Source organism: Symphalangus syndactylus, chromosome 16, assembly GCF_028878055.3.
Source record: "Symphalangus syndactylus isolate Jambi chromosome 16, NHGRI_mSymSyn1-v2.1_pri, whole genome shotgun sequence".
Classification (NCBI taxonomy): domain Eukaryota; kingdom Metazoa; phylum Chordata; class Mammalia; order Primates; family Hylobatidae; genus Symphalangus; species Symphalangus syndactylus.
The window spans coordinates 53,966,877-53,989,000 of NC_072438.2; the positions used below are offsets into that span (position 1 = coordinate 53,966,877).

General features: G+C 38.0%; 1 protein-coding gene across 3 annotated transcripts in view; it reads left to right on the forward strand.

Moving 5' to 3' along the window:
* GABRB1 (gamma-aminobutyric acid type A receptor subunit beta1) overlaps nucleotides 1-22,124 on the forward strand; it is a 434,372-nt gene that overhangs the window by 402,770 nt on the left and 9,478 nt on the right. For 2 of the 3 annotated variants that reach the window (XM_055246277.2, XM_055246275.2), the window contains 3 exons: nucleotides 6,700-6,837; nucleotides 6,941-7,093; nucleotides 10,108-10,352. In XM_055246277.2, coding sequence (XP_055102252.1) covers nucleotides 6,700-6,837; nucleotides 6,941-7,093; nucleotides 10,108-10,352 — 536 coding nt within the window. The remainder of the gene's footprint in view (nucleotides 1-6,699; nucleotides 6,838-6,940; nucleotides 7,094-10,107; nucleotides 10,353-22,124) is intronic. The other variant, XM_055246276.2, reaches the window with a different exon arrangement.

Here is a 22,124-nt window from a genome sequence, read left to right on the forward strand (position 1 = left end):
TTCTTTAACGATTGATTTCTAGAAATTGTTATAGTTATATTCTCTAGAAAGGTCTACAATTTATTTAAGATTTACAATAGTTCATGGCATGAAAGAGTGGTCCAAACTACTTTTTTCAGTAATTCCTCAGCAATGATTTCCTAAAATAGGAGTTGCTTGGTCAAAGGGCATATACATTAATACTTTTGATAGCTGAAGCAAACTGCATTCCATTTGGGTTATAACAAATTACATCCTCATCAGCAACATGAGAGTAGCTGCATCCCCACATGCTCAGCAAAATATGTTATCACTTTGTGGATTTTTTCCAAGTTATAAGGCAAAAAGGAGTATCTTGATACAGTTTTAATTTTAATTTGTATTTCTCTGATTATAATTGAGTTTGGGCATTTTTATTTTTCAGTGAACTCTCTGTTCATATCCTTTTACTATATTCTATTGAGGTTTTTGTCTTTTTCTTTTTTGTTGTTTGTAGAAGTTTTTTATATGTTAAGAACATTAATCCTTGTCTTAAATATGAACTGCAATTATTTTTTGTCTCTCATTTACTTTTGATTCTGTTTATAGATTTTTATTGCCACACTTTTTTAACGTAGCTGAATGTGTTAATTTTTTATGACTTATGAATTATTTGTTAGAGTTAGAAAGGCCTCATCCATGCCAGTAGTATAAAATAATTCTCCCATGTTTTCTTGTGCTATAAGTATAGTCATATTTTCTAGATAGATCTACAATTTATTTGAGATTTACAATAGTTTATGACATGAAATAGGGGTCCAAACTGCTGTTTCAAGTAATTCCTTAGCCAGCCTGATTTCTTAAACTATCTTTTCCCAATAATTTGAGGTACCACTTCTACCATATTCTAAATTTTCCTATGTATTTGGCACTAGTTCGGAATTTTTTATTGTTACCCGTTGATCTTTCTTTCAATTCCAGCACTGGGATCACACTGTCGTAATTATTGAGGTTGTATAATGTTTTACTACCTGGTAGGGCTAGTTGCCCCTTATTTCTACTTTTTTTTTCTTTTTTGAGACAGAGTCTTGCTCTATTGCCCAGGCTGGAGTGCAGTGGTGAAATCTCGACTCACTGCAACCTCCACCTCCCAGGTTCAAGCAATTCTCCTCCCTCAGCCTCCTGAGTAACTGAGATTACAGGTGCTTGCCACCACGCCCAGCTAATTTTTTTTTGTATTTTTAGTAGAGAGAGGGTTTCACCATGTTGGCCAGGCTGGTTTTGAACTCCTGATCTCAAGTGGTCTACCCACCTCGGCCTCCCAAAGTGCTAGGATTACAGGCGTGAGTCACCACCCCCAGCCTATTTCTACTATTTTTTCAGAGTTTTCTTGGGTTTGTTTATTTTAACTTTCAATTCATCTAGTCTAGTTCCCAAAACAAAAATCCTATTGGCATTATGAGGCAATCATATTAAATTGTGAAACTTACGATGTTGAGTTTTCCTTTCAAAAATATGCTGTGCCTTTTATTTGTTCAAGGCTTCTTTTCTGCCCTTCAAATTTATTTTAAATGTTGCTTCATATGTGTTTTGCATATTTCTGACCAAATTTATTACTGGATAATTTTGTCTCTATTTTTAATTGGTCTTTATCATCTATTATGTGTTATAAGTTATTGTTTTATATATTAAAGTTATCAATTTCTGTATAGTAATTTTATACCCCATTACGCTACCAAATTCTTATTGTTTGTAATAGCTCTTCAGTTAATTCTTTGGGGTTTACTGAATATACAATTGCATAATTTGCAACTCCTGATAGTTTAACCAGCAGCTTTCCAACTCTGTACCTCAACTTTCTTTCTGTTGTCCAATGTCTTGGTTAGTATTTCCAGAACAATGTTAAATATTAACAACGGTAGTAGACACTGTCATCTTCTCCTTAACTTTCATGGAAATGTTTTTCTGATTCCACACTAAACATGATTCTGGTTTGGGAACAGGAAAGAGATATCTTCCCATGTTAAGGAAATATCTTCTCATATATATATATATATATATATATATATATGTGCGTGTGTGTGTATATATATATGTATATATATATATACACACAGAGAGAGAGAGAGAGGCAGAGTCTCACACTGTCGCCCAGGCTGGAGTGCAGTGGCATGATCTCTGCTCACTGCAACTTCTGCCTCCTGGGTATAAGCGATTCTCCTCCCTCAGCCTCGCGAGTAGCTGGGATTTTTTTGAGACGGAGTCTCACTCTGTCACCGCAGCTGGAGTGCAGTGGCGCAATCTCGGCTCACTGCAAGCTCCGCCTCCCGGGTTCACGCTATTCTCCTGCCTCAGCCTTCCCGAGTAGCTGGGACTACAGGCTCCCGCCACCACGCCCGGCTAATTTTTTGTATTTTTAGTAGAGGCGGGGTTTCACCGTGTTAGCCAGGATGGTCTCAATCTCCTGACCTCGTGATCCGCCCTCCTCGGCCTCCCAAAGTGCTGGGATTACAGGTGTGAGCCACCGCGCCTGGCCCTTTCTCATATTTATTGAATAATGCTTTTTGCTTTGTTAAAAGAGAGAACTGCTGTTGAAAGTTATCAAATGCCATTTTAGTATCTGTATAAGTAATCATATGGGTTTTTTTCTCCTTAGGTTTGTTATTATAATGAAGTATATTACTAGATTTTATAATATTAAACTTAGAATAAATCATATTGATTATGCTTTATTATTTAAAGTACTGCTGGATTTTGTTTGCTAATATGTTCTGCTTACTTTAAGAAAATAATTTGGAAATTTTCATTCTTAGCTTATGTTCTGGAACTGTTTAAGTAGCAATAGAATTATCAGTTCTTAAATATCTGTTTGTTTGTAGGGATGAAATCAAGCTGTTTTGATTTTCTGTGCCTCCTGATTTGGGCTTTAAAAAATGCTTTCTTCTGAGAAAATTACTCATTTAATCCACATTTTCAAATTAATTTGCATGGAATTGATTAGTCATGATTCTTTACAGTTCCTGTGTTTCTAAGGAATTCCCTTATCTGTCCTGATTGATCTGTTTGTTTAGAGTATTCTGTAGCAGAGTTTCCTCATGCAGGTGCCTAGATGATATGTCCTCTGAATCTTTATATACGTTCTCTAACAAGAAGTGGTACTTTGGCAGGGAGTAGTACTTTTGGGTCTCAGAGTTGCTGTCCTTTATGCCTATGTTCTAGATGTTCTGTGGATGTCATTTTATAATCTTTTCTTTCCAGCATTGTGTATAAGAAGTTCAATACTTTTTCCATTGAAAATACCTTGTACTTTCTGTCTGGAAGATTGTTAAGACTATTATTACATCCTTGGAGTTTAGGAATGATATTGGGATGACTTGATATAGTGAGCTTGCCAATCTGCAAAATAATTTATTTAGTAAGCTCTGGGGAATTTGTGTTTCCCTTTTGTTTATTATGGCTCCTCGTCTATAAAACTCCCTGTTTCAGGAATGCCCACTATTCATATATTAGATCTCCTAGATGAGTCCTTCAAAGCTTTTATAGTTTCTTCATGCTTTCCAAATATCTATAAAATTGTCTTCCAAGCCACAAATTCTGGCCTCATCAGTGGCCATCTTCTCTTCAATTTATCTAAGACATTTCACATATTAAAAAAAAAAAACCATTGAGTTTTAGAATAAAATGTTGCCTGTGCTGTAATCAGATATCTGTAAGTGTTCCTATATTTTTACCAAGAGTGAGGAATGAAGAGTTCAAGCTGTTAGTTGCTTCCTCTTCAGTTCTTTTCACTAGATGATACCTAATCTAGCTGTTCCACTTGTTTTCCTTCTCTGGGGCTACTGGGTTCCTTATATGCATTGTTATTTTTTCCTACTTATTCTTTGGGGTTTGGGCCCAGCTGCCAGGTCACCTTAAAAGGAACGAAGTTCTAGATGGAAAGCATAGTGAGCTCCAGCCAAGTTGTCATCCCCTGTTGATGCACCAGGAGGTAGTCTCTCTCTCTCTCTCTCTCTCTCTCTCCGTTTCTCTCTCTCAGTGACCCAACCTGCCTTTTCTCTCTTTTTTTTCAATAGCTTTAGGGGTTTTTACTTACATGGATGAATTATATAGTGGTGAAGTCTGGGTTATTGATGTATCCATTACCTAAATAGTGTACATTGTACCTAATAGGTGATTTTTTTATCCCTTACCCTCCTCCCAGCCTCCCCACCTCTGAGTCTCCAACATTCCTTATACCACTGTGTATGCCTTTGTCTACCCATAGCTTAGCTCTCACTTACAAATAAGAACATGCAATATTTGGTTTTCTGTTCCTGAGTTACTTTATATAGGATAATGGCCTCCAACACCATCCAAGTTGCTGCAAAATATATTATTTTGTTCCTTTTTTTTTTTTTTTTAGACGGAGTCTCACTGTGTCACCCAGGCTGGAGTGCAGTGGCGCGATCTCTGCTCACTGCAAGCTCCGCCTCCGGGGTTCACGCCATTATGGTTGAGTAGTACTCCATGGTGTATATATATGCCACATTTTTCTTATGCATTCATCAGTTGGTGGGCACTTAGGTTGGCTCCATATCTTTGCAATTGTAAATTGTGTTGTGATAAATGTACGAATGCAGTCTTTTATATATAATGACTTCTTTTCCTTTGAGTAGATACCCAGTAGTGGGACTGCTAAATCAAACTGTATTTTTAAAAAGTCAAAAAACAATAGATGTTGTGAAATGGAAATGTTTATGCTCTGTTGGTAGGAATGTAAATTAGCACAATATCTATGGAAAACAGTATGGCGATTTCTCAGCCCGCATTTTTAACTTTCCCACATCCCCTTAAAGGACTGAGATGGCAGAAGTTCCTCCAGACAGTCACACCAGGTGGTAATACCCTTCCTTCTTTAGTAGGCCCAACTGCCCCTTCACCCAGCTATCTTCTTTGATCTCACTGTTCTAATCCCCACCCAAGGACTCCATGCCACCAGTCCCTAGGTTCTCTCTAGTGGCTGAGCGGGGAAAGAAAATCCCATGATGTCATTGTCCACTGGATCCAGACAGGGCTGAGAACTCACATTCCCCAGACACTACTTCCTGCTGGGCTTAGGAGAGGTAATCATGGTTGAATTGGAATTGGAAAGGAAGAAATCTGGGTTGAATTTAAGCTGTCATATTGCCACTAACCGTTTCAACTAAGAAAGGAGTTTTGTATTCTAAAATCCATGAATGGGATCCATGATCTCCTGAAATTGCCATCGAATTCCATCTGTCTATCATCTATCTATCTATCTATCTATCTATATCTATCTATCTATCTGTGTATATTTTTCCGTGGATTTTATTGGCAGGTTTTTATCAAATTCTCAAGGAGATATTTAGAATCAGTCTTACAGAATCATACCCAAACTTGGTTAAATCCTCAATATGCCAATCAGTCCCATGTAGATTATTCTAAGTCCAATAGTAAACAGGGTCTCAGTCTTTCAGACACTGGTGATTATATCTGGAAGTCAGTTTAAAGCAGTAAAGTTCAGACAGTTTTGTTTTCCTTTTTAAAAGCAGGGAGGGGTGTGGGGAAGAATAGCTTAAAATTTCTTACATTCTTGCAAGGACAAGTTGATGGTGACCCTTTGGCACCTGGCATTCAACTTCTAAATATCAAATATATTATTTTTTATCTCTTGAAAAGGTATTAGTGGCTTTAATCGAAAGTAGGTCAGCATGATGTCCACTACAAAAAACTTATGTGGTTACCTTTGAAATACTAGCCCCTGCAATTCTAATGGAAAAAAAGATTTTATGCTTTTTTATTTGAGGTGAACCTAAATAGAAAATGAATTTAGAAAGATCTTCTTTGTCTCTAGCTGGTAGAGAAAAATATGATCTTAAAATATGCCTAAAATTATTTTTAGATTTTTAAAATATATCCATACATTCTTCTTATGCAAGTTACTCTTACACATAATGATAACCCAGCTAGACCACTGCCAGGTGGGAGCAGAGTGGGAAGAGGAAGAGATTAGGCCATCAGCATAGGGCCTTCATGCTGAAGGCCTGAGGACAGGCCCTTCTATAACAATCTACAGTTCCCTACACATTCCCCTTAAATTAACTAAAGTTCACTCTGGTAAGTATAAAGATATAAAAGCATTTTCAAGAATTTACATAGTCCTAAGACCTTCACGCATATATTAGCTATAATAATATTAGCTATAATGAAAGGATATGAATAAAACTTGCCAAATTTTCTAAAAGAAATATGTAGTTTTTAATGTCTTAATCATGTAATGGCTATATATAAACTTGGTCTTTCATTACACTTCATCTCTTTACACTATCTGTTATCCTTTTAACAAATATGTGCTCAATTATTATTGCTTGTTGTGCTATTGTTGTTGTGAAGTAGCACATAGCCAAAGCCATGTCCAGGTACCTAGAATTCAGCCATCCCCCAATTTAACCAAGGAATGCACATTAGCAGATACAATAAGAATAAATTTGCAGCAGTGACATCAGACATCACTAAATGATCCAGAGCTTAAGTTCAGTAAAGCCAGATGCACCCATTCTTTCAATGCAGCTACTAACAAACCAACAGAAACAGCACTCCACATGAGACCTGCATACCACCCTAGTTTAAAGCAATGCCACCTTACCACTTTAGTGCTGGGAATTTTTCCTCCAGCTCCTAGGTGGTATTCAAAATGATTTCCTAAACTTTGTTTAACTGTGCTGTGTTTATTGGTTTCAGATGGCTATACCACTGACGACATTGAGTTTTATTGGAATGGAGGAGAAGGGGCAGTAACTGGTGTTAATAAAATCGAACTTCCTCAATTTTCAATTGTTGACTACAAGATGGTGTCTAAGAAGGTGGAGTTCACAACAGGTGAGGTTGTTTCTCCCAAAATGTACTAGGGGTGCTGTGAAAGGAAGAAGGTGGTTCCAACCAGATGATGGTCTGATTACTTGTCTTTTGTTTCTCAACTCAGGAGCATACCCACGACTGTCATTAAGTTTTCGTCTAAAGAGAAACATTGGTTACTTCATTTTGCAAACCTACATGCCTTCTACACTGATTACAATTCTGTCCTGGGTGTCTTTTTGGATCAACTATGATGCATCTGCGGCCAGAGTCGCACTAGGTAATACATTCTCAGCACTGCAGAGAGCTAACAGATTTTACTTTCAAACAAATAACCAATATCAGGAATTATAGGCAAGGGCTCTCTCATAGCAAGCCAAAGAATTAGATCATCATACAAGTCCCTGAATATAAAACATCTAAATGTAAGCATGTCTACAATGAATATTCTACAATGTCCTGTCTTTTTAGCATTTTACCAAAACAAACTAACAAAAATCTTGGAATATATCTAGCACTACTTAAGTGTCTCATGGAATATATTTTTAAATTCTCATTACACTAATTTTTACTAACTTTGGGATGACTTCCCCTTTAATCCCTGCTTTTAACAGTGAAAAACATATACAATGCGCTATTTTCAAATGAATTTGGAGAAAGCTAAACCTTGTGACTAATAACAAGCTGTCAGTTGCTGAGAAATACTATCCTTTGAATACTAAATAAATTAAATTGTATCAAGCCAAGTCTCCTTTAAATGGAGCTTATTACGCTTGAATAAAGCACGGACAATTCATCAGCTATATTAATAATCTGTGGTCAAGACAGAATAAAAATGATTTCCTTCTTGGGGGGACAAAATTTAGAACTAATCCCGTCATGGTTAATTAATTGCTGAAAGCTGACAGGCTATATTTGAGACTTTAAAGGATTCCTTGGAAGGTTAGAACGTGTAAGGTCTGTCTGGTGAATCTGGGGATGTGCAAGTCTGTGTCATTATTTGATCCTACAGCCATTTCAGTTACCTCTTTCTGGGGCTAATTCTCACACACGCACACACACACACACACATATCATTTCTGGCTAAACTAACATATTTCATCTCTTCACTTCGGAGACTATTAAGCTGGACTAGATGATCAGCATACCCGTTCACAGCTACACTAATTGTCATCACTACAGCCTATTTGTAATGGCTGAATACATAAAGCTCACAAAGTCAAGTGTTTGCAGCCCCTTATCAATCTTTGAATAGCCTAAGATTAAAGAAAGCAAACAAATAATAGTATCTATCACACATATGCATCTGCACATATTACTTGAACGTGAGTATTGTTATGTCTATATGCTATTCTTAAGAAATAAACAGTGGATGATGTCCACAGCAGAAAATAATAACTAGTAAGTTTGTGAACTGTGGTTTTCCTTACTATTCTATCCTCAAAGCTAATACTATTTTAATTGGAGATATTAGAGATGTCAGTATATAAAGGTGCTTGTTTAAGCTATTCTTTGGACTGTAAAACTTGAGATATTTTAAGACGTATGTAACTTAAAATAGCATTCATTTACTAACACTTTTTGCTTAAAAAGGCTGAGGCAGGAGAATGGCGTGAACCCCCAGGGCAGAGCCTGCAGTGAGCCAAGATCACGCCACTGCACTCCAGCCTCGGCGACAGCGAGACTCCCTCTCAAAAAAAAAAAAAAAATGTAAAACAAGCAGTAGAAGCAGAAATGCAATTGGTGAATTTGTAAGTGACTCATTCATTGCTGTGGAGCACATTAGCTAGAATTGTATCAGGTGAAATTTAAAGGTTTTTTCAAAGAAATAAGAAAGACCACTCATTATGGCATTTTATATCAGTCCAGCACATTAGAATTTATTACTGATCTGAACCACTTTAATTTTTTGTATGGTAGCCCTGACCTCCTACTTTATCTGTTCTTCTGAAAGTTGAATAGTCAAATCCGGGAATATACATTTAGAATAATCTGATTGGCAAATGAATGCGAAACTATTTTTCCCTTCATTTTGCTACCTTCCATTCCCTTTGGAAGTTTTCCTTTGTCTTTACTATCTATTTTATACTTTCTGACTTTATTTTTAAGAGCCTCTATCAAATTTTAGATTTTACCTTTTCATCTCATTGCTTATTTTAAATGCTATTGTGTAACATTTCTATGCTCTTTTGACCCTAGCTGGGTGGCCTAAAACAAAATAATTAATCTCAGATTTTCTGTTTACCCAGTTATAAAATGAGAATAATATACACTCCCTATCATTTCCAGGCTGTTATGACAGCCATGTAAGATAATTTATAACTGTGTTTAAAACTGTACAACACTATACAAATGTATAATATTAGTATTGCAGAACAAATATCTACACTAGATTCTAACTTGTTTTTCACTTCTTGCTTTTTGCAATTATCACTTCATCATCACCATCAACAGAAAATATTTGTTATACAGCTAAACAAACATTATACTCTTAAGAATGCTATATATAACAAAGTAAATAAAACAAAATATGTCTTTTATGAGCTTACAGTCTTAAACTTCTTCAACAAATCCAAGTTCAAATTTTTAAGAAGTTGTTTTCTGACATCAGGGAACTAATTCATTCTAGGTTCTGGAACCAAGAAAATAGAGAATATTTGAAATATCAAAGCAACAAGATTATAGTAAATGTAAAATATACATAAATCAAGCACTTGATACAAATTATGACATTTCTCATGTTTCCTCTTTTGGTATTGTTTTGCTATGAATGACACACGATTATTTTAAAATGCAATACTGACCTTGTAACTTGGGTGTCCTGTAGATTCATGGGATGAAGTAGATCTCAAACTAGTCACCAGCTTTCAGTTTGGTAGAGGCTGCTATAGGGATTAATATCACAAAGACAGATTTAGGAGCACAATGAATGAGATGCTGAGGAAAGGAAGAAGAAAGACGTGGCCATGTAACAAAGTAAGCGACATTCAATAGCAGGATTTCAATGGGATTTTGATCTGCTTTTCTTGTTTGTTTTTATTTTGTGCAATTAAAAAAAGTTTTCAACCCTTTATTAACTACACATTCTATTTTATGATTCATTAATGGACTATGTAGGGAGGCTAATGCCTTGTCTTTCAAAATATCTGCCCTTTTTGCCCAGTGGTTTATCATGCTACTGTGATCACTCAGGGGCACCAATAAGGAAATGGCAAATGGCATCTGTCCTCTCAATCTTGAAAAAGTAACTTAACAGTGGTGCCTTCAGCTAAGTGTTGTCTTTCTCTTTCACAGGAATCACGACAGTGCTTACAATGACAACCATCAGCACCCACCTCAGGGAGACCCTGCCAAAGATCCCTTATGTCAAAGCGATTGATATTTATCTGATGGGTTGCTTTGTATTTGTGTTCCTGGCTCTGCTGGAGTATGCCTTTGTAAATTACATCTTCTTTGGGAAAGGCCCTCAGAAAAAGGGAGCTAGCAAACAAGACCAGAGTGCCAATGAGAAGAACAAACTGGAGATGAATAAAGTCCAGGTAAGATACCAAATATTCCTAACAATATTCTTGTTAAGTTTATCAGCATCATGATGGCTAGGGCTCTCATAACTTAAAAACAATTAATAAAATATTAGTTGATCTTTAATGAGACTCAACCAAGCCTTCATTTTACATATTCAGGGACTGAGGAATGAAGAAGTTAGATTGAGGGTTATATTGATTAGTAATATACCCTGGAACTTAACCCCAAGTCCATTATTATTTATTCTAAACTATTTGTAAAAGCATATGTAAAGTAATAATGCTAGATTTGCATGGTAAATAAATGAGAGAACTAAAGTGAATATACTTTGCATATCTAAATGGAGATGAGGCACAGTGGTTATAACCATAGACTGAAATCAAACTGCCTGGTTTTCATTCCCAGTTTAGTCACCTAATGGCTTTACAACTTCAGCCAAATCAACCTATTTAAGTCTTTATCTAACCTTTTCTCTCAATGTCCTCATCCATAAAATGGAGATTATATTATAGCATGTCTATCTCACAGAGTTGTTGTAAGAACTGAGTTTTTCTCATTGGTACATCTTATAACCTGTGGTCTCATTGGATGGAATTAAATTTAAATGAATGATCTGTTTATTCTTTAAAAACATCTCTGTAGCCTCTACCTCTGAGCCATTTTTCACTGAAATCAATTTACCATTAAGTACGTTGAAATGTGTATCTACCACAAATTGTTTTCAAGATAGCACAGAGGGTGACAACTGTTCATTTAGGCACTGTTCTAGGCATTTGGGATACTGATGTGAATGAGACAAAATTCGTCACCCTCATGGAGCTTAGGTTCTAACATGAGAAGATAAGCAATAAACACAAACAAATATCAAAAGGATAATTTTAGTTACTAGTAAGTGCTAAAAAGAAAGTAAAACAGTGACTCACGTCCATAATCCCAGCACTTTGGGAGGCTGAGGCAGGTAGATCACTGGAGCCTAGGAGTTTGAGACCAGCCTGGGCAACATGGCAAAACCTCGTCTCTACAAAAAATATAAAAATTAGCCGGGCATTGTGGTGTTTGCCTGTAGTCCCAGCTACTTGGGAGGCTGAGATGGGAGGATGGCTTAAATCCAGAAGGCAAAGGTTGCAGTGAGCAGAGATTGGGCCACTGCACCCCAGTCTAGGTGACAGAGTGAGACCCTGTCTTAAAATAATAATAATTTAAAAAAGGAAAACAGAGTACTGAACAAAAGAGTATTCGGGTCAGATTTAAGGGAGCAGGACACTTTGGTAAGACCTCTCTGTGGAATGGCCATTTGATCTGATACCTATGTGATGAGAAACAGCTAACCATGCCATGTCCATTCTAGGCAAAGGAAATAGCAAGTGCATCGGCTCTGAGGCAGGAATTCCTGTGTGTTTAAATACTGAGAGAAGACCAGTAGAGCAAGAACATAGTGAGGGAGAAAGCAGAGTAGTGTGAAATGTGGCTGGATAATTAAGCTTAGGCCAAATTATAAATTTTCAGGGTGTATCTTCATGCTCTTTAGTAGGACGAAAGTTTGGATAAACACTGTTTGAAAAATTAGCAAAGAAAACTTAGGGATTCAGCCAAGTGGTTAAAATTCAAAGGAACACATCAAATAAACTTCTACCTTTGTGTGAGGCACTGTGTTCAGTGCTATGGGGAGAGAAGCAGACAAGATATTTGCCCTCAAGAATCTTCTGATCTTATTGTGAAAGAATATTATACTCATATGAGGTGATTATAAAATGAGACAGGACACAGTTAGTTTGAGGTGTATACCTGAAAAGAAGCAGCTTCCCAGTGTCTGATTGTAACCATACCAGCTTTGAAAGTACTTTGGGAGGCCACCTCCTTTCTATTCCCATCCTCATCTCAGTTGCCTTCAAACATACTAGTTCATCCTCTGCATAGCTTGGAATGTGTGTTAATTGATAAGTCACGAGGGAAAATCCTACCCAAAAAAGGTGGCATAGGTTCAGTCATGGGAAAATTCAGAAGACATGAACTGGATGGATACTCAAAGATAAGTAGAATTTACGAAAGAATAATGAAGAAAGCAGGGCCCTTCAGTTGCTAAAAAGCAATGTTCTCTAGGGAGAGTAATTAAATTGAAACAGGAGAGTTCCCTGATATGCTCATCTGTTGGGCTGCCATGCACTCAAACCTTATGGGAAGGGGAGCATGCAGACGGGCAGGTGTGGGAGCCGGGGCGAGCGCTTTTGGGCTCTGGCCCCATGGTAGCATCTAGAGGTGGGTGCCTGCAACTCCTGAAGCCCCAGTAGGTGTGTTACAGTGCTCCTTTAGCTCTGCCATCTGCAGACAGCTTAAGTGTTAACCAGTTCAGTGCCTTTTTGGTACCCAGGTTCTTGTCTGGAGTCCAGGAAGAATCAGGTCACATGGACAAGTTGAAGGATGGTAAATGTGGAGGATCTTATTGCTGGTTGGAGGTGGCTCTCAGTGAGATGAATGGGGAGCTGGAAAGGGGTTGGAGTGGGAAGATAATCTTCCCCAGGAGTGTGGCCATCCCGCGGCCACCTCTCCGAACATCCCCAGCCAAACTTCTCTTGACATTCAGACACTCCTTCTCTTCTCTCCTTCTCTATTATGCCACTCTTCTGCTCCTCTGCTCTTCTGCTCATGGAGCCCAGGGTTTGGGGTTTATATGGGTACAGGATGGGGGGCATGGTGGGCCAAAAGGCAATATTTGGGCACTAAAATGGAAATGCCTGTTCCCATTTAGAGCCACGGGGTTCCACGCTTCAGGGTGGGGCCTTTACTGGGGAACTACCCCCTTCTTTCCAGTATTTTCCTGTCTCCTGTCCATATCAAAATGAAATGTCAAGCAAACTGGAATCAATTTATTCAGATAAAATAAAAAGACTACAAAACAACTTTAAGCAAACACTTTAAGCTTTTGATTCCACACTAGGATATCAGAGAAATTTTTTAGGATGATAAAGGTTGAATAAAGGCAGGAGGAAAGCCTATGTCATGTCAGATCTAGATGTACAAGTCCTGCAGAGGACTTCGTGACTGGCTAATAAATAAGTAAAATGTTCCCATTTGACTGACCTTTATTTCATAAACAGGCTGTTTGAGTAACATTGGGCTTAAATGTGGTAAGAATCATTGTCTCTCAAATCAGTGAACTTTTATTCTTGGTAAATTGACTTTTTAAATTTTGAATTAAAGGAGAACGAATAGAGAAAGTCCTCATCAGAAGACAATGCTTAAAGGAGATTCTTTAAAAATATGTTTTTATCCATGGAAAGTTAGACTACCAACTCCACAAATGATTTCCACAGAAAAATTGACATAATTCTGACAAAATTCAAAAACAAATCATATTAAAACAGGGCAGAGTACTTTGTATCAGACTAATCCTCTTATTGATAGAAATAATAAACTGTGAGCACATTTTTAGAAATCTGCTTTAAGACATGGGAGAGTAACAAAACAAGCAAAAACTAAAAGAGAATCAACTTTCAAAAGAAAGGAACCACACTGTGTGAAATCCATGTTTATGCAGCTTTTCCCCTGAAGCCATGTCCCAGGCTGAGGGATGTGGGGCAGCAAAACTTCAGCAGAAACTGAAGTTGTATTGACCTGAGGAGTCAGATCATAGAGTTTGATTCTTCCAGAGTTCCTGGAAATTTCAGAAGTGAGCCATAGCAGAAACTCGACACCTGAGTGTAAACTTCCCCAGCTTGATCCCTGAGCTACAAATGTACAAATGTACAAATACCAAGGAGTGCAGAAAGAAAAAATAGCTAGAAGCTGGTGGAAAGAAACATGAACAGAGATTTTAGTTACTGTCCACCATATAAAAGTCAGAGTTTGGAGTTTGAATCCAGCCCGTTGGGGAATGTAGGGGTGGTAAGCACATTAGGTTTTCCATAAAAATCTCAAGAGGCTTATACCTTAAGAGTAAAGGATAAGTCATAAGAATAAGGGATTCCCCTTGGGTTAAGGGAAAATCTAAATTAGGCTCACCCTAATGACACATAAAACCAAGTCTCCACATATTCTGGATGATATGTTAGTCATATAACTGCCTACCAAACCGAACTCAACATTCTTTGGGGAAGACAGCAGAATTTAGAGTCTCCATGGTGCATCACTCAAAATATCTAATATATAGTAAAACATTACTAGACATGAGAAGAAACAGGAAAATGTGATCATCATCAAGAGAAAAACATTTGTTAACAGAAACAGAGCAGTAAAAGTCTCAAGTGTTGGCCTAAAAGATAATTAATATAAATAACTATAATTAATGTATTTAAAAGTTCATAAGAAATAGCCCAAAACTGGAAACAGCCAAAATATCCTACAATAGATGAGTGGTTAAACAAACTGTGGTATATTCATACTATGGAGTACTAATCCAATAAAAAAGAAATGAACTATTGATAGATGCAAAAACTTGGATGTCTCTCAAGGGCATTAGGTTGAGTGAAAAAAGCCAGTATTAAAAGGTTATAATACTGTATTATTCCATTTATATAACACTCTTGAAATAACAGAATTATAGAGATGGAGAACAGATTAGTGATTGCCAGGAGTTAGTGATAGTGGGGAAGGATGTGGGATGGGTATGACTGATTATAAAGAACTAGTGTGAAGGAGATCATTGCAGTAATGGAATAGTTCTGTAACTTAATTGGAATGCTTGTTACATGAATCTACATATGCAATAAAATTACACAGAACTATACACACTTTATGTCAATGTCACTTTCCTGATTTTGATATTATATCATAGTTATGTAAGATGTAATCAGTTGGAGAATCTGGGTGAGGGGTACATGCGGTCCCTCTGCGCTATCTTCACAACTTTCTGGGAATCTATAATAGTTTCCAAATAAAAAGTTTAAGATAAAGTCAATAGGAAAAATTGATATAGTGTATAAAGAAATGGGGAGTTTCAGAAGATAGTTGAAACTATAAAAGTGGAACAATGGAAATCACAGAATTAAAATTTTTATTAGATGAATTAACATCACATTGTATACAACAGAAAAAAGGATTAGCGAAATTTAAGGTCATATTGGGCTTCTCTCAATTTCTCTTTTTTTTTTTTTTTTTTTTTTGAGACAGAGTCTCGCTCTTTCGCCCAGGCTGGAGTGCAGTGGTGCAATCTTGGCTCACTGCAAGCTCCGCCTCCCGGGTTCACACCATTCTCCTGCCTCAGCCTCTCCAAGTAGCTGGGACTACAGGCGCCCGCCACCACGCCCGGCTAATTTTTTTTTTGTATTTTTTTTTTAGTAGAGACGGGGTTTCACCAGTTCTTACCATAAATGCTACTACTCTGGGGTTGCCTTAATAGACACCCCCACTCTTGATTTATTATTTGGTATCTCTGTTAATTGTTCTCATGGGATCCTGTGCTTTTCCACAATAGGACTTCCATGATAGTGAGTATATGTTTATTTGTATAATTATCTTTTAACATCTGTTTCTCTTATTAAGCTACAGCTTCCCAATTATACACCCCAGAGCCCTTGTCTATTACATTCATTGTTATTTCCTCAGTAGCTAAAAGGTAGATACCAAATAAGTACTTGTTGAAAGAATGAATTAATTAATTAATTAATACTGGAGAGTTGTTCTCCATTTAAGATGTTTTTAGAAACCACACAAAGCATTCAGTGTTACATTGTTTTATAAAACTCTTATATATTCATAATAAATAAGAAAAAGAGACTATACTCCACTTCAGCTTCTGCTCCAGACTGTCTTACTGTTCCTATCGTTTTTATTTTCAAAAAAAAAATTTAAGCATGCTTTATGTCAACCTCTGGTATTCCTTTTGAATCACAGTGCCATATAGCATTAGATGTAATCTTCAAAGGAGCATTATGGCTAAGATTTTGAAGTGGCACTGTTCTTCTGGGAGTTATGCCCAAGGTTCATTGTCTCAACGCCAAGGAAATCAAGGATGCAGTCACACAAGGAGCGAGGTTAAGAGCAGAGGTTTAATAGGTGAAAGAAAGAGAAATGCTCTCTCCTGCAGAGAGAGGGGTCGCAAGCGGGTCTTCTGGTCTGTGGTGAAATGCAATGGGTTTTACAGTTGAATAAAAGGAGGCAGTGTCTAATTTACATAAAGCATGAAAGATTGGTCAGACCAGGTCTGCCATTTGCATAAGGCTCAAAAAACTGGTTAAGGCTAGATGTGCCATTTGCGTAGCAAGCAAAAAAGCTGGCCACCCCACTCTAATTTTTTATTATGCAAGTGGGTTCTCTACCTGGCTGGCGCCATGTTGCCTGCTTCTCTGTACTGTACTCGGGGTGAAAAAGGAAAGGGAAGATGGAGGCTTCATGTTGAACATACCTGGCTTCCAGGTAGCCCTCTTCTACTGGCACAGCTGCCAGCACTCACTGTGAAAACTTCCAAATTGCTTATCTATGTCTACAGCTTGATTTTTCAGACTGCTCTTTGTTAGAAAAGAAACGATTTGGGGGTTGCTTTTTGTTAAAACAGAAATTCCGCAGAGGTCTCTGTTGCCCTTACTATCTGTCTGAATCATTTCTTTCTATCTCCTGTGTCAATTTTATAAATTCTTCATATTTAGGTGGGATAATAATACAGCATTACCATCTCATGCAAGTTATAATCATCCCTGCACCTGCTTAGGTTTTGTAATTCCTAACTTTCTTATCCTCTTCTAAAACCAAAAGTCCAGACAGATAATATGTCAATAACAAAGCAAGTATTTACTTCATTTATTCAGTGTGTCATTTCAGCAGTTACATTAATAATGCAAACTGTGTGGTATTTTAAATTGCTACCCGCTAGTTAAACTCAAAAATATAAAAAAGACTATTAATTTTTTTAAATATAATGGTTGGATGATCCTCTACTTTTAGATGCTTGTAAACAGTTAAATTTAAATGACATCTGTGCCCTGGTCCCAGAAAATTTTCATTTGACGGATTTCCTCAGTATTTGCCTTGGTTCGCTGGAGCATAGAGTGGCCTTGTTCAGTTATTACACATTACTTTCGATAGCTCTGTCTGGGCAGTCAGGTCAAGGGGTATTTGTACTGAAGCTTCAGGAGTGCTTGCTTTGTCTTGATTTATATTTCCTCCAGCTGCTCTGAAGCATCTTTTTATTTCAGTGCAGATGCTAGATCCAGACATTAGGAGAGTTTCAACCTCTAAGGTGATAAAGACTGTAGATTCATAAGCCCCTCAGGCATCATTTGAAACTAGAGATGGTATTTAGAGTTTTGAAAGATAGATTTCACAGTACAACTAAGCTTTAAGTAAGCTACCTCTGGGCCACTTTTATACTCATCTGGAACTTTTTCAGTTGTATATTCTGGCGACAATGCCTGTCCATTTGCAAATAAATGAAATGGCTGAAATGGTAGCTTGGGTGGTCTGTGAGCAGAGACTGATTCAGTCATTCCGTGTCACAGGGGACACCAGAGGAATCTGCCAAAGATTCATTCTGTGAACTCTCAGTATCTGAGACATGTCTTAGGTAATGTAGAAAGTTTATTTTGCCAAGGTTGAGGACGTGTGCCTATGACACAGCCTCAAGAGGTCCCGTCGACATGTGCCCAAGGTGGTCAGAGCACAGTTTGGCTTTATACATTTTAGGGAGACATGAGACATCAATCAACAATGTAAGATGAACATTGGTTCGGTCTGGAAAGGAGGGACAACTCAAAGCAGGGAAGGGTCTTCCAGGTCATAGGTAGATAAGAGACAAATGGTTGCATTCTTTTGAGTTTCTGATTAGCCTCTCCAAAGGAGGGAATCAGATACACATTTATCTCAGTAAGCAGAGGGCTGATTGAATAGAATGGGAGGCAGGTGTACCCTAACAGTTCCCAGTTTGACTTTTCCCTTTAGCTCAGTGATTTTGGGGCCCCAAGATTTAATTTCTTTTCACAATACCAAATTTGCAGTTGTATCCCCAATAGTCAAGAAATAGATTTTTTTTCCTCTTAGAACCAGATATTAGTATTGTGATCTGGCCTCTTCTCTCCCATTCCTTTTCTCCATGGTGAGTCACCCAAACACTTTCAGACAACTTTCTAAATGTGAATCAGCTCTGTATTGTGGTTAATTCCAGGATGCAATGTGCAGGTGGAAGTGGGCATTGCAAAGGTATACAGCTCTGTCTTTAGGTCCAGCTTGAAACAGCTCCATATCTGTCAGCCTTTGAGCCTGGGCCTTCAGACCAACTGGAAAACTCACCCTGCCTTTGATGAAACTTTCACCATCTATACCTAGCATCCAGAATTTCTACTGACAGCCTGTGTTGATAGTTCATGAACTTCTTTATTCCTCAAACCCCTGCCCAAATCTGGCTTCGTTCACTTTTTGTTCTCTAGCCTTGATTTAATCCTATCCTATTTCCCATCTTCAGAAGTCTAATTTTCCTTTTTAGGAATCTCTGTCTCTTATTTTCTGTTTTTTATCTGTCCAGATATCTAGAACTCTTTTGGTGAACAAGAAAGAAGTCTACTTTACTTAACTGGTTTAAGAATAAAAGAGGAGGGAGCGGGATTTATTGGCCCACACAACTGAAAGGTCGAAGCATAGTCCTAGTTTCACATGTGCTGTTCCAGGTATCCAAACAATTTGTCAGAAGTATCTCTCTTCATCTCTTAATTCTGCTTTCTTTTATATTGACTTTGTTTTGACCCTTCCCTCATGGTGGTCCCAAAGTTCCAAGTTTATAGTGGCAAAGCTCTTTTACCCTAGCACAAAATTATTTCTTATACCCAATAGTTCTAATTTAAAAAGGCCTAGGATTGAGTCTTTTTGGACAAACTTGTCATATTTTCATGCAGAAGTCAATTCTTCTCACCAGGAAGATGGAAAATGCTAAATGCCTAGGTCTAGATCACATGCATGTCCCTGGAACCTAGAAGATGCAATTAGGCATACTTCAACTACGTGCACCAAAAGAATATAAGGGCATTATCATCAGAGGAAGGTAGAATGGAATCAGACAGGTCAAACTAATAGGTATCCACCACAACCTACTAGGACTCTTGGGATGTTTGGGTGGAATACAGACTAGGAGGATCTTAATCTAAAATGAGATGAACTCAAACTGGTGTTTTTAGCAAGCTTCCCAATTCACTCAGATACACCTCAATGTCTGAGAACCACAACCCTGGAGATCCTAGACATTCTAGCCACCTCTGCAGGTGTCCTTGGCCATTGAAACTCAGAGTTCAGAGAGATGGCTCAAAGTGTAAGTTTCAGATTTCCCCATTCTGCAGACATTTACTCAGCAAAAGATATCTTAGGCTCAGTTCTGGAAAAGCAAGGAGGACATACTGAGTAGTGATGAACAACAAAAAAAGCACCTGGCCTCCTGGAGCTTATATTCCAGTTGAGGTAATTGACAAATATGTGAATAAACGCATGATATAATGGCAAATGATGATAATTATGGTAAAGAAAATGATGAGAAGCTAGCCAGGTAACAATGTGGGCAAGAAACAGCATTGCACAAGAGAAGCATAGCAGGTGAAAATGCCCTGCAGACTTAGGAGCATCAAGAGACAGCCAAAATAAGGCCAGTGTGGCTGGAGCAGTGCTCAAAGAGCAGCCTGGTAGGAAATGAGAGCTGAGGTACCCACAGGAACCAAACCACATGGTGCTTTTTTGACTAGAATAAGAAATTTGGAATTCATTCTATGTCGTGAAAAGTAACTAGAAGATATAAACAGAGTAAACAGAAGATATAAATAGACATCATTTGTTTTACTTTTTCTTTTTTTGAGACAGAGTCTCCCTCTGTCGCCTAGGTTGGAGTGCAGTGGCACGATCTTGGCTCACTGCAACCTCTGCCTCCCGGGTTCAAACGATTCTCATGCCTCAGCCTCCCTGAGTAGCTGGGACTACAGGCACCCGCCACCACACCCAGCTAATTTTTGTATTTTTAGTAGAGACGGGGTTTCACCATGTTGGCCAGGCTGGTTTAGAACTCCTGACCTCAGGTGATCAGCCCACTTCAGCCTCCCAAATTGCTGGGATTACCTGCATGAGCCACTGCGCCCGGCCTGTTTTGCACTTCTTTTTTTCTTTGAGACGGAGTCTCACTCTGTCGCCCTGTTTTACATTGTTAAAGGATCATTCCAGCTTCTATGTAGAGATGGGACCACAGGGCAACATTTCTGGAAAGAGGAAGATCACTTAAGATGCAAGAGGTGATGGTGGAAAGAACAAGACATGGAATATACCTGCTATGTGCTCATAAAAATTAAAAAAAAAAAAAAAAAGACAAAAAAGTCAACAGAATCAGGATCTATTTAAAAGTAGAGCAACTCGGACCTACTAAAACACAGAATGGGAGAAATAAGGAAAAGAAAGGAATCCAGGATGAATGTACCTACCTGAGTACTGTTCTGGAAAATTGCTAGTTTTTGCTCTCAATTCTTTCAATCAATAGCATGAGGCCCACCCACATTATCGAGTGTAATCTCCTTTACTTACAGTAACTGTAAATGCCAATCACATCTACAAAATACCTTCTCAGCAACATCTAAACTAGTGTTTGACCTAGCAACTGGAAACCACAGCATTATTTTTGTTTTTTTTTTCCTTTTCTATTTCCTGAATAATATAATTTATTTGTCTTAGATTTATGTACATTTCCACTTAATCTTCTGTTCCTTCTCAAAATGATTATAATAAAGTTTCCACTTCTGCCGCAAGCTTTCAGGACATGCAAAGAGACATGCAAAGCATCAGCAGAACCTCCCATCTCCTCCCCCCAGAAAAGGTTTCAGGAATTCCAGGCTAAGAGATCAGGGTTTGGCAGCCCTGGTGAGAGCAAATGACTGACAGCAACAGCAAATATGGTATACTCTATGAGACGGGTGGGAAGATGAAGGCTGGGCTGTTGCAACTGTGTGTTCTCTACAAGGGAAGGCAGCTGTTCACACTGGTTGGCTTCCTTAAGTAGAATGTAGGCTTCTTGAGGACAGTGAATTAGCTCATTCTGTAGCCAGCTCCACTTCACTTGGTTTCCTGCTTTGTGCTTCAGAACCACTCAGTAAATATGCATCTAATTGAATTGGCTAGCAAGAAGGAAATAACTCACTGTTTGCAAAGTAGATCGAGCCCAGAGGTATTCCTCGACAGGGCTTTAAAACCGCCACTGAAAACAAGATTATATTTTATTCCAATTACTCTAAAATGAGTTCAGCTATATTTATATATTGAAAATATCCAGAGCAGTTCAATTCAGTGAGTGGCAACATTTTTCACAGCCTAAGGCACTCATTGAGGATGTTGGGGCAGAGAGGAGAGAGTGAGTGAGATGGAAGGGGTGGAAGAAAGGCTTAACCCAAGCCAGAAAATAAATCTGCACATTCGCTTCAGATTTCTGTTAAGGAAAGAAATAGTACAGCCATCACATCAGTGTTCTCTGGACTTTAGTCATTTGAGAATCACCCTATGATTTTTGGCATGCCTTTTGTATCAGTCAGGGCTCTTCAGAGAAACAGAACCAATAGAAACAGAACCAACATACATATAATAAGAGATTTATTTTAAGGAGTCATTTCTTGCAATTGTGGAAGCTGGCAAGTCCAAAATCTGTCAGGCAGGTTGAGGCTGGAAACTCAGATGAGAGTTGATGTCGTAATCTTTAGCTTGAAATCTGCAGAGCATGCTGGAAACTTGGCCAACGTTTCTACAGTACAGTGTGGGGACAGAATTTCTTCTTTTCCTGGAAACCTCAGTTTTTGCTCTCAACGCTTTCAATCAATAGCATGAGGCCCACCCACATTATCGAGGGTAAT